Consider the following 13861-nt stretch of genomic DNA (forward strand, 5'->3'; position numbering starts at 1 on the left):
GTAATCTTCATTTTTATCTTATTTCGACTTGTATCGATTTTATCCAACTGTTGAACTTTCAAAATCGTTTATCGGATACACCGTGTACAAAGTAACAACGTTTAGAATTTATATTCAAAAGACATTCCTGCGAAGTCAGCGTAAAATCCATCAAATTCAATTACTGGATAAACCTGATCACCAACAGCTGGCCGCTTTCGCCACGATCGCGATAACTGTCGAGGAAATACATACTTTTGCATTGGAATGCGGTCGCAGGTGTCGTAAGCAACAGCTTGTCCCTCATCGCTGGTGGCTCCATGCATCTCGCGATACCGGCCTCCACGTAATCCTTCTTCACCCATTCGGCCAACCATCGCATGCTGCAGTCGCAGTAGAGCGGGTTGGACCCCAGAGCGCTATAAACACACCAGTTGGTGAATTATCGACACTAGAGAAACCAGTGCGTTAGCTTGGGCAACGCAAGAGAGAGGGTACTCACAGGTGTGTTATAGATTGAAGATCCTCGAACGCGCCCTCAGGGATCACCGATATGTCGTTACCGTGTAGAGACCTAGTGTAAATCGGGGTTTTAAACGATCATTATTGAAGTAGTCTACGTTATGGTGTTCTAGTCTATGTTCCATGCATATTAAGCTGATTTTACGAGTAGATTCGAGAACAATTAATAAAGTGGCATTAACTTCCTATTGGAACGGTTTCTGCGCGTTATCTTATCGTTAGACTGCTCATTCATATTGTTAGAAAAATGAATGAGAAAATGAAATTTAGCTAGAGAATTTGTTTATTTTCTTAAGTATTATAACAAGTGTTATTTTGTGTAGACGCATAAAAATCCGTAGTCTGCTTATCATGCTATGGATTGCATTATAGTTTCGATGCAATAAAGGGGTATTGTATTTGAAGACCGTAAGGGAATTTGCTACAGATGATGCAAAATATTTGATTAATCAGAACGTGGTATAGGAAAATTAATTTTGTATTCGTGAGTCATTATGGTAGAACGCAATATTACACTGTAACAATAGGACACTGTGACAATGATGCAGTACAAAGGATACTAATGTAATCCTGATATAAGATTAAGATTTTTATAGATGATACAGGATTAGAATTTGCTTCATACTCGTTACTAATATGATATATCCATGATATTCATGCGAAAACTCTAATATAAATTTTAGAAGAAGATTTCAAAATATTCAATAAATAAATTCATTCCACAAATAATATAATTTTTCTGAAAGCTGGATTTAAAGTAATGAAAGCTTTAAGAAAGAGGAGAAATAGAAAAATTAGGAAGATAACAATTGTAGAAGATGGAGAAAAATACATCATACACATCTTCATTTAATGTTTATATCGATAAAACTACGTTTTTTCACGAAATAAATTAATATTATTGATACTTCAAAATTCTTCAAATATGTAATATTAATAACTATTATTAATGAGCAAAATCGATATTACTACACAGCATCGCCATAGAGTTTCTATCGGTACTTGAATAATTATTTACTAATATAATATGATACACTCCCTTACGACCGCTTAAAGCGAATCAATTTCGTAATATCGATCTCGATAAATTGTTTTGTGTATGACTTTATGTACATGCAAATGATTTAACGAATTAATTATAATAATTACGGTGATAAAGAACAATTGTTCCCCAAATTGCCCGCATCAAGAAATTAATACCGCAATCAGCGGAATAAACAATAAATCATTGAACGATTGTGATCGACAAAATGGCACGCCTTCGCCCATTAATTTAATACAGATCGCTCCCTCCATATCGTTGCTTTTATTTATTCCATTACCGAAACTTAATGTATGTACCATTATCAATTGTTTTTCCCCAACTACAGGCGAATTCACGCATTCACAAAGAACCGAAAGCATACTGAAAGCTCCGGTGTTTCGTCCAGAAAATGGTACTTCCGCGAGAAAAATGGTCCCTCGCCACTGTATTCACGATTTTCGCTCTTTTACCGCGTCATTTCGTGTAATTCTTTCCTCGTGATTTATGAAACGCGATTCGAAATATTCAATGCGTGTGAAAGGAAGGTATAAATCTATGCATTGTTCGTGAACAAAAATTATGCAATTCGAAACTCACATTATCCGCAACGATTTCAAGCCGGCCAGGGCATTCCGTTGGACACACTGCAGCTTATTGTAGCTGATAATTCTGAAAATGTATTGGCCACGTGTTATTCTTTTCTGATATTACTTAGCAGTGATCATTGAATATTTTTTGTAATATAATTTGATAATAGATCATTGATTATTTTTTATAGCATTGTTTGATAATTAAGTAGATACATAAGAAGGAGGGTCTGTCATATTTTTCTCTTGTTTTTATAATTAGAATAAAAAGGGTCTGCTGCAGTGAAGAGATAGCCTCGTATACTTATAATGTAAGCAAACCAAAATAAAATAAAATTAATTAAAGATGAAATCCTTCTTCAAATGTGTTAGAGATTGATATAATATTTTTAATAATAAAATGGTTAGGAATAGAAGGGATGAAGAAATGACATCAAAGAATTTTCTCATCCTCGAAGATCATAATTTACATCTTAAAATATTAAAGAAGAAATATTGACGAAACAAAATATTGAAGTTGAATTTAACTATTCAATATCAAGTTTCAGTAACGTGTTGTGGATAAGAAAAGTATAAATAAACGCCTCAGAATTTTTGCTTCTATATTTTCTTTCATAAAAGAAGTAACAAAACTTCCTTGGTTATAAAATGTTACAGATAAATTATTCAATTAAAATATTCCCTACATCAAAATATAAAATTGTGATTAGAAAGCTGAAAGAATATTTTATCTATAAAAGTGGCATTTCACAGAGAAAATCAAGGTGTCAACTTACAGGTGGGACAGTTTGGTGAGGTTCCTGAAGGTATCGTTGGACAGCATCCCAATCTGATTGTTGCTTAGGTCTCTGAAAAGCAAAGAAAGAAAACGAGATTTCAGTCTCTTCTTCTCTTTTCAATCTCGGCAACGTTACAACATCACATGTGTATTTTATTTACAGTCTAGTGAGAATCCTCAGGTGGTTCAGTCTCTCGGGCTGGATCGTCTTGATGTCGTTCACGTCCAAATACAGCTCGGTGGTTTCCGGCGGAATCCCACGTGGAATCTCTGTAAGCTGAGACCTCGAACATCTCACCACTGACCCGGCGCAATTACATTGGGGTGGACAGTAATCGTCACCTAGGCAACCCACGCTGTCGTCTGCGGTTCGTAAAATAGACAGACGATGTATCGTTAATTTCGAGATCAATTGCAGCAATCAAAAATGTAGATATCGTATCGAAGAGATACATATTGGGTTAAGTAAAAAATTCCTTCGCCTTTTACCAGCGTATGGATCTCGAAAGATGTTATAAATGTTATTTGAAAAATGTAAAAAAAGCCTGAATTTTTTCATGGAAAATACGCAGTTATATGAAAAAGGCACGAAATAAGTTACTCCTTGGTTAGACACATTTTATCACATTTATTTAACAAAATGTAAACGAACTTGTGACTCACTTAATAATTTTGAGGAAGATCGTATTAATAGCGGAACGAGGTAATTAATAACAGTTGCTTTTTTAAAACATCTTTCATGCTATTTATAGGTCTTTTAGGTACTTTGATATAAGCACTTTTCCAGCCACTGTTTGTATTAATTTCAATCAAATATTTTTTCAGAGTATCGTAATTTTATTGCAATAGTACTGATTGTACATATTATTTGGAAGATTATCATTAGAAGTTAGTATTGGCCGAGAAAGATGTTAAAATACTTCTCGATATTAATATAAAAAGTTAAGAAAATGCAAAGGAGGGATCTTACTGTTGCATTTGAACTCGTGATGGGGTATATCTTTGATGATTGCGCTCTTCAATCGTGGAGGGTCGTGACAGTGTCCCACAACACCAGACATGTCGCGTTTTCTCAGCCATCCGGCGAACCACGCGAGATGACAATTACACGACAAAGGATTGCTTTGCATGTTGCTGAAAATACGAGGCAATTTATTAGACTGTTATTAATTATGCGCACGGAAGCACGGAATATATTTCGCCGGCCGGAGAACCGGCGAAGTCAACAGTAAAACATATTGAAAACGCGTACAAATACACGTAATAATTAATAAATCCATAACGTTGTCTCATTAATATTGATGAAGCGTAATTCGTATAATGATAATACTAATCTGATTAAATATTTACGTTATAATATAGCAAGTGCGTCTCGTTTCGGGAAAAGTTGAAACATTACTGGATCGTTATTATTGATTCTCGTGTTTTACTTCAAAACGATCTACGCATGTTGTTATAATTACATAATTAATAACAAATTAATTTCGTTACCACTCGATGATACATAATAGCTGTCGTTATGAAGTTCTCGATAACATTCTACTAATCCATTTTCATTAACTTCTGTACATCGCGATTGATAATTATCGTCAATTAACACGGAAAACTCATCCAATATTCTTCAGAATAATTAAAAGCAAGTAGAAGAAAGAGCGAAATTTCGTTAATATATCACGTTTGCGAGTTATCAACATATTACGCGTATTATACGAAATATTTCGAAATATCAGTAGCATTTTAATTGACACGATTATATTGGTAAAATCTTTCACGATTCTAAAAGCGTATATAGAAGTTACAAGATATTTAGTATAATTAATATATATTCCGCAGAGATTGCAAAAGTATTGACACAGCCAATTACTCGCAACATTAATAAATAGATTACGGAGCTTTATGCATTAGTTTCAACACATACCTACATACTATATGCTTAAAGCGACTATTCATATCTTTCTATTGATACTTCATACTTGTATTTTTTTGAAGTTTCCAGTAAACATCGTTTAACTTCTACATACATTTTTAAATTGATTTTAAGTTTTACCAGTATAAGCATGCCAATCGCGCGTCCTAGTAGCGTAGCAGTGAAATTTCAAAACGTTTCACGCGACATACGGATAAAAAATTTTTACGAGTGTTCGAATACTTCAGCGAGCCGCTGAACAAATTTCGTCAAAGAAATAATCTATTCAACGAAACTGCAGTATTTCTGAAAGGAAAAATAAAATTCAATAACTCTTTTCGCATCTGTTGGGAATCGATTTTACGTTTAAAAAGGTGTAGGGTGGGAAAACTAGTAAAAAGCCGGGTTCGAAGTATACTTACATGGTGCGTATGTGCGTCAATCCGTCGAACGAGCCGTGCATAACGCAGGTTATAGCGTTTCCGTGCAGGTTCCTGTGAAAATGATGTTCGACGGGTTTATACAGTTGCCGGGTGATACCGTTTTATGAAGAGACATAAAAGTTTCTACTCACAGCGTCTTAAGATTCGTCAGGCCGGTGAACATCTTGTTGTGAACTTCCCTCAGCCTGTTCTCCGATAAGAGTCTGCGAAACGAGGGCTCGTTATTACACGTGAATAAGGCGTATGGTTGCTAAATATTAAAAAGGAATAGGGTCGCTCCGCTCTATAGGGATTTCCTTTACGCGTGGATAGGAATCGACGCTCGCACGCATCGTTGCACCATTGAGACCATGTAAAATTCGAACAGAAATTATTATCGTATCGCATAAAATCTCTGCTACTGTATTTTTCGTAAATTAAGTTGGAAAAAAATATTAAGAGTTCAATTATCAATATGGTACGCTTCTGCGTTTTTATCACCATTTTCTATTTAAAAACTATCTTTATATATATACCTAACTTATATACGAAATATACCTGTGGTTTGCAATCTGATCAAAAATTTCCTCTTGAAAATTATTTTTGGCATATTCTTCTATATCTACAGGTTATTTTGGTCCTTAATGGCATAAAATAAGAAGAAGAATGGGGCATAGAACTTATGAATAATTTATAGTATCTATCCTTTTAAGATCTAGAAATATTTGTACAAATATATTCATATATTCATAAAGTATGTCGAATTCATATTCAAACGAAAATATTTATCATTCGATTGATTTTTCCTTAGAGAACATGCGTCACTTCGATTCGTGCTTTGCATTCATCCGGACTAAAATACACACGAGTTACAGCCACCCTCTGCTCCTCCGGCTATCTAATTAATCGACCCATTGTCCCGTTAATTGCCTTTGAAAATTAAATCCTATTCTGCTTCGTTAAAGCTCGTTTCAAAGTCCCGATCGAGTTAGGCACAAATAACGCAAGTAATCTCGACGGTCTGAATACAGCCCCGTTATTCGAAACTTTCTCATCCAAGAAACGTTTCAGCAGAGAAAAAAGAACAAACAACAATTTTCTGACAAATCGAATTATGCTGCCGAACAAAAAATGTAAACAACCTATCTTTATCTTCAATTCGTCCCGGCTAATGATTAATTATTACGTATCTTAATAAAATGAGACTAACAATCAAAATGACGAAAACTGAAATATAAATTAGAAAACTGTTTCATTCTACGATGCTCTAAAGCCAAGATAATTTATTTAATGAACAATTTCCAATTCGATAAAGTATTTTAATTATATCGAAAATTAACGAATGATCTTCCTTTGAACTGCTTAAGACAACGGAATATTTTTTTTGAAGATGGAAATAAATTTCCATCCTCTGGAGCTTCATCCCTTAATTATATTAAAACTCATCGAACAATATCTTCTCAAATTATTAAAAATCACCGAATACCTTTTCCTTAAAAATGAGAAAAATTTCATCGCTGAGAAACTTCACTCTTCAATTATATTAACAACCGTTGAACCATTAAAAATCATCAAGTATTCTCCCTTCCCCCCTCTCTCCAAAAAAAAAAAAGGAAAAAAGGAATGCAGAAACTTACAAGTCGGTGAGTTTATGAGCACCCGAAAATGCAGAGGCCTCGATGCGCGAGATTTTATTCTTCCTGAGGTCCAGATGCTGTAGCTCCGGCAGCTTCTCGAACACGCCATCCGCTTTGATCTTATCCAGCTCATTGTTGGCCAACAGTCTGGGCGCAAGGACAAAGAAAGCCGAGGAACGAGAAAGTTAGAGTTTATCGCCAGCGTCTGATACGGTGAGCAATTAATCGCGCTACAGGGCGTCGATCCATTAAACGAGTTCGAATAATTTATTTCGAATAATAGCTTGACGATTCATTGTTCTGCTCTCTACCCCGCCGCACCGTCTGTACAACGGACCAGCTTTTAATTAGATAATTATCTTGTCGGCCGTTTGAATTAATTTTCTCGCGTGAAGGAGAACGAGGGGCCTGGATCAACATTCGTCACGATCGACTGACTGGATCGATCTTTTCTCTTTATACCGATATTACGAATCATTGTTATGAATGAATTGGTTTCATTCGGTCATAGATGGTGATAGTTTGGATCAAAGCGAGCTAGTTAATATTAAAATATTTAATTTTCATTTTATTCTATTGAAAGCGAAAAAAAAGAAAAGATTTCAGCCGACTGTGATTACAACTTAAATCGATAAAGTCGTTTTGATCGAATAATCTGAAATCATTAGACTGTACTCACAGGGTGGACGTGTAGATCGGTAGTTCTTTTGGTATCGATGTTAGTTTCTTGTTCGAGCAATCGATGGTCGCTCCGTTGCAAATGCACGGTTCTGGACATTCTCCAGGAAGGATACACTCACCAGCTCTCTTCGTCAAGAGCTCCTCGTCGCCTAAATACAAACAGTCGGATACAAAATCTACTTCAAGCAATCTCGTCTAATCTGCTTTTCCTCCTCAGGACCACAGAACGTCGCTCTTAAATGAGTCAGTGATTAAGGCGTTTGAAAGCTTGAAAACGTAACGATGTATTAAAAATTGATAGTTTTAGATCTTGAAACGATGTTATGCGACTTTTATGATAGTGGTTCTTGCTTAGCTGAAACTCACTGAGTAATACGATAACTTTTCTTTTGCGAGAGAATTGAATTTATGAAATCAATATTTATATTATGTTATGGCCGTACCATTTACGGCAGGATAAACTTTTACACCTGTGTTTTTTAATTTTAGTAGATTAAACAATGCAATAGTTCTCAATCGAAATTGATTGGTAAATGTAATGATATATTAAAAAATTCGGTAATTATCATTGCAGAGAATCCTAGTATGAATTAATCGTTCATGAAACGAAGTTTTTACATCGGTGATAATCAATTTAAGTCGATTGAATAATATAATATAATAAGTTACAGAATTGGTAATTATTGTTCAAACCTGTAACTTCAGTTTATGGAGAGCTGCGAGGATTATTACTGCTAACATCGATGAACGAAAGAGATATAATATGATGTCACATGCTGTCAGCTTTTACTCACGAAATGACACAGTACTGGCACGTTAATGGCCCCTCGGCTTTTATAAAGTAGAAATTGCGGTACCATTATGGAGGCTCTCAACTTCAATTTATATAAAAATGTAATATCGTATTAGGAGATCGTCTAATTCATGAACATCACGTCGATAAATTACGACTTTCGATAGCTGAGAAATAAAAGAAAACACGTAAAGAAGATATTTATGAGTTACACTCACGTATGAAAATATATTCTCCATATCGAATTATGACAGTACTCGTGCGTGTTTAATTATACAATAGATTCTTAGCAAAAGTTTGCCTTATTTTCTTGTCACAGTAATATTCGGATACTTGTTCTGCGATTTAGCAATTCTTAGAAACAATTCGAACTGCGAGATAGATTTATTTTCTATAATTAATGCCACAAGAAATTACCACCGATATTTTTATACTGCTCCAAAGATGTGTCACGAAAAGGAGAGAAAACTAGTTTCGATAAAAGACAACTTGTAATATATCATAGCGAAATGGGGCAAAAGTTATCGTGAAATTGCACCATTATTATTATAAATCGTAGCAGATATTATTGGAAGATATAAAACAGAGCAACTTCTCTTCTTCTTTCTTTTAAATCTATTGCACAATTAAATGTTATTATTAGGAAAATATTGTTTACATATTTTCAAACATAAGTAGAATAAGCAACACGATATTTAAACAATTCTCTCTCATGGGGGGTGTCAGCCCTGCATTCGAATATTTAATATGAGTACATAATTATATACATACATTGTGCAAGTTTCATATCAGATCATCGATCGTGAAAGCGTTAAGACCCGATTCCATCGTATTCGATTATGACAGCAGTGAGATGGAGGAAGAAAGGAAACCCGCGGAGAAAGTGACCACGCGACACCGCGTGTAGCTGCACGTTATTAAACGCGGGACGCAAATTACCGATATAATTACGCGCGTGTATCGCAGCGGACAATTTGTAATGCGGCGTATAATGCGATGATAAATCACCAGCGCGCGTGTGCACGTACTCATACATAAACATATTCACCTCGGAGCACCATGACATTCAACACTCAATTAACGTGCGAGAGAGCAAGCGCGGCGTCGCGTCGATGCTTAATTTAATGATATCGCCGCTACTACTGTTCATTATCAAAATTTATCGTCGACCAAGTTAACATGGTAACCTGGTGCGAACAGATCAGCCGGTCGTCGATCTTTGACTTGGATTAATCGATGTATTTGTGATCGTTGGAATTTAATTTTTAAATGGCTGGGTCTGATTATAAGTCCAAGAAATTTTATAACATACGTCGAAGCCCTGAAGATTTTCATACACTGGAGTAAATGCCGAGATAATAGAATTTTTAATACTTTGACTGCCACGTTGGTCATATAGGACCAGCCACGGTTTCTCCTGTGACGGCACGGTGGCGTTTGAACTTCTTACAATTGTAAAAATTGAATGAAAATTGACAGTTAGAAATAAAAAATGCCCCATTGAACAATTAAACATTTTTATTAGAACATCAATAAAAAAAAAAAAAAGAGAAATCGTGCATCTACCGGTGCACTGTGTTTGCATCAATATCTTTGAGGGGTAATCTACGAATATTATTATAAACACACCTTAGAAAATAATCGTAAAGGTTATTTTATAGTCATATAATTGAAGTTAGAAGTGTGAACATACCTTACTATTATATATAGAATGAGTAAATACTGTTTACTAATATCTTCTACACGTTTCAACAATATATGCTGGACGTTTTGCTTACGACGAAATAACGAATGCGAATGGTTTGTTGAAATAAACGAAGCCTTGTTATAATATGTTGCTATCAACTGTTACCAAGGCGTCACGGTGGTCATTCGTGACCACCAATAAGATAAACGGTCCATTGGGGAAGAATGTTGTCTTACATCATTAATTTATTATTATTTTGCCATCATATGCTTTGAATAATAAAAATAATCCCGCGGCGTCCTGAGCGAAACATGTGATTTCGGCGTGGCAATCAAAGTGTTAAATAATAGAATAATAATGGAATTGATTGCATAATCGAAGAAGAGTGCAATTCTAGTGATACACGATTTATCTCTTAATTGTCAGAAGCTACTGTTACATCAATATTAAACGCCTCTTAATTTCTAACGACTCAAATTAGGAATTGTTGAAGTAATTACTTCAGGAAAAACTCTACACCTTCTTCTTCTGTATATTCGTGACTTGGAGATCACTGTTACGAGAATAGAATTTAGTGAAAAAAATTGAAAATAAGGAGAGGTCCATATTATTGTGCTCCTGAATATATATTTTCTTTTGGGTTACAAGGTCTAGAAACAAAAGAGCTATAAGTAAATTTCTATTGCTATTTCTTATAGCCTTTAGCTAGAGCTACACACCAAGGTTAACTTTTTGGTAATGTCTTTTGTTATAAATATACGAACGTGTTCCCTATCACCCTTCTTCTATGTAACATTAAAAGAATGAGGATCTGGATTAGCATATATTATATCTGTACTTATATCTGTACTTATTTCAATATATTTTTCTATTAAAAATTCATCCATTCATTCCTCTATCAGTCAACCTCAACAAGGATCTTTTTTTTGTCGAATACATTCGTCGATTATTAACATTCCATTTATTCAAATAATATCTCAAATAAATGTCCTTAAAATCTATAAATTCCTCACACAGAAAAACTCCAATTTCTTTTAAATTCCTAAAATACTAAAAGAGCAAGAGAATGACATGTCTTCTAAATTTTCTGGAAATAGCTTGCAAACCGGCTCAAGTATTTTACGTAAATTTTTCAAAAGTTACAAAAGTTTGTAAGTTTCACGCCACTGTCCTGTAAGTTCTTGTTTACTGGGAACGCGGCATAACGATAATGTGCGAGTATAGCCACCCACATACGTGCCAGCGAAGTGTTTATTTTCCGGTGTCATTTACTCCACTCACGAAAGAGACACGGGTGGGGAGAAATGCGATTATATTCCGCTCGGCTAAGTGCAATTAGGTGAAATATACAAGCATGAAAAGGAAAAGCATGATGTCGCTGTTGTTATTCTTGAACACGCACGCCTCAAGATGTTCTACGCGTATAGTACAATGGTACGCCTTCTCGAGTATCTCTTCTTTGCCACTTATTTTCTGTCTGTCGTTTTATAATTCGCGAATATTATTCGATTCTCTGTCGATTGAAATTTGTGAAAGCTTGGAAACGTTTGTTAGATTTAAGATTAGCCACCGAAAAGACTAGAGAATTTGTTTCACGCATTTAATTCACGTAATGAATCAGTTTTGGACCTATTTTGTTGGCTTATGATGCCTTTAGCTTAGATTGGCAAGAATAAGCATAAAAATGAAATTTACGATCAGAAGAGTTAAAATTGCATATTATATATTTTAATCACATTAATTCCTCGACTGATTGCTTTTATTTTGCTTATTTATTTATTTATTTTTCTCTGTGTAATACTTTTTTTTAGAAGATTAGAAACATTATTTTAATATTGTTTTTGGAAACATTTTGAGTTTCTAACTTAACGGCTGAAAATGTGTTTTCTGAGGTCACTAAAAAGTTCTTTTTTATGCAAATTTAGTGGAGGAAGTCGCAGGATATTTGATTGCTATAAAAGAAGATCGAAACATTGATAAGAAGTTTCGTTAATTTATTACTGCATATGGATTATGTTTTGAGTGGTTCAAGATGAAACGCGCTATCAGAAATATGCTCGACAAAGGTTTGCAAGAATTTACGATGGTTGCATGAGTTAACAAATTGATTAAAAGGTGACAGTGCAATTTATTCTGCTTTGTCACTCTATTTCAGTTGCAATCTCGCGAGTAATACTCACAGAAGCTAATCGATATAATTAATTATTTTTACGCTTGTAGAATTTTGATCGTTAACAAGATCGTTATACAATGGTCTTCTAATTTTAACATTTAATAGGTTACGTTAATTAACTTGCGTTATCTACGAGGGATGCAATAAAGAAAATTATATTAATATGAAATGGTTTAAAAAAAGGAATAATTTGGTACATTCAAAGAGACAAGCGTTTTCAACATAAATGATAAAATCACATAACTAAACGAAAATTATGCGTTTCCTACGAATCATCGTGGTTTTAACTGAATTAACTGCAACTAATTCTATTAATACTTTTAAAATGTTGAAGGCGGTAACAGAATACATATTTAATTCCAATATCAAATGTGTGTTAATCAAAATTGTGTTAATTTGAAATTGATTGATTATTGGTCACTGATAGTGTTGACATAGAATTGATTGATTATTTGATTACTAATAGTGTCGATTGAATTGATTGAGAATATAGTGAATTTTATAATTGCACTTTTATGAAAGATGGAAAATGTAATTCTTTAGTCTTTGTACTAATATCGCGATTGATTTAAACAATTTTACTGAAAATGATTCCGATGATAACCAATCGTTCATAGTAGAAGCCTTTCTTCGATAAAGTGTCAATTAACGACAACTAATGTATCAGAATATTCAGCTGAATCATTTAAGGAAGAATAAGAAAAACTTCATGAAACTTTAAATCACTGAATCATTTCTTAAGTTACACCAAATACTATGAGCAACGATTTCTGTCAGCCAAAAGATGGAAAATATCCTCGTGTATTACCAATTGGTATCCGTGAGTTCCGGTGATGCGTTTAGAAGAGAAATATCAGAGAAATCGGGTCGTGCTTACCCTTACATTTGAACTTGTCGTCCCGCATCGAATCGATCTTCCGCTTCTGCGCCCTCTTCGGCGACTCGCACTTGGCTCCCGACGTCTCGATGGGGTGCGCGTGAAGATACGCGTTCAGCCATCGTAGATTGCAGTCGCAGATGAACGGGTTTCTTGCCAAATGCCTGCGGAAAAGCGAAAGGAATTTCTTAGAAATCATTTTCTGCCTTGATCAATTCCTTTTTATTCAATCCTTTCTAACAGTTTTGGGATTTCATTTAGGATCATTACTTCACTTTGTCGTTTTATGATTTTATTATTATTCTATAAGACTGATGAGATTAATTTTATTAATTTAACTTATGGAATCATTTAAAGAGATATTTTACTTAAACAATTTTAAAACTTTTTCACATTTTTCTGAGATCAAAGACATAACTATATGGAAAGAAATATTTTTCCTTATTTTAAAGAAAGAATTTAAATGGTAAAAGATCTAGCACAGAATCCAGTGTTATCGATTCATAAAATTTACCAATTTCGTTACATTTAAACACACGACAGTAGAATCTGGAATACGTACGAAGGAATAAGAAATCTATTTATGTATTTTATGCAAAAGAAGATCTTATTATAAATATTCAGAAATTATTCTTGCATCAATCATCATATTATCCCATTTCAACTTACTTTTTTCTATAACTCAAGTATCATTCGATAGCTGGCGAAATTAAGATTATAAATTAATAAAAAATCTGCAAAATTAAAGCTTTTTCCCTACATGCCAATAATTTTCAAAACTATTCAAATTTCTAT

General features: G+C 34.2%; 1 protein-coding gene across 2 annotated transcripts in view; it reads right to left on the reverse strand.

Moving 5' to 3' along the window:
• The window catches only part of LOC100645051 (protein slit), a 627790-nt gene that overhangs the window by 13633 nt on the left and 600296 nt on the right, over window positions 1-13861 (reverse strand). The window contains exons 13-23 of one of the 2 annotated variants that reach the window (XM_003397332.4): window positions 13067-13230; window positions 7535-7685; window positions 6856-7002; window positions 5371-5442; window positions 5219-5290; window positions 3861-4024; window positions 3052-3253; window positions 2889-2960; window positions 2123-2194; window positions 482-553; window positions 235-398 (exon numbers count right to left, since the gene is read on the reverse strand). In XM_003397332.4, the coding sequence (XP_003397380.1) occupies window positions 235-398; window positions 482-553; window positions 2123-2194; window positions 2889-2960; window positions 3052-3253; window positions 3861-4024; window positions 5219-5290; window positions 5371-5442; window positions 6856-7002; window positions 7535-7685; window positions 13067-13230 (1352 nt within the window). The remainder of the gene's footprint in view (window positions 1-234; window positions 399-481; window positions 554-2122; window positions 2195-2888; window positions 2961-3051; window positions 3254-3860; window positions 4025-5218; window positions 5291-5370; window positions 5443-6855; window positions 7003-7534; window positions 7686-13066; window positions 13231-13861) is intronic. The other variant, XM_048408222.1, reaches the window with a different exon arrangement.

This window comes from Bombus terrestris, chromosome 8 (assembly GCF_910591885.1).
Source record: "Bombus terrestris chromosome 8, iyBomTerr1.2, whole genome shotgun sequence".
Lineage (NCBI taxonomy): Eukaryota > Metazoa > Arthropoda > Insecta > Hymenoptera > Apidae > Bombus > Bombus terrestris.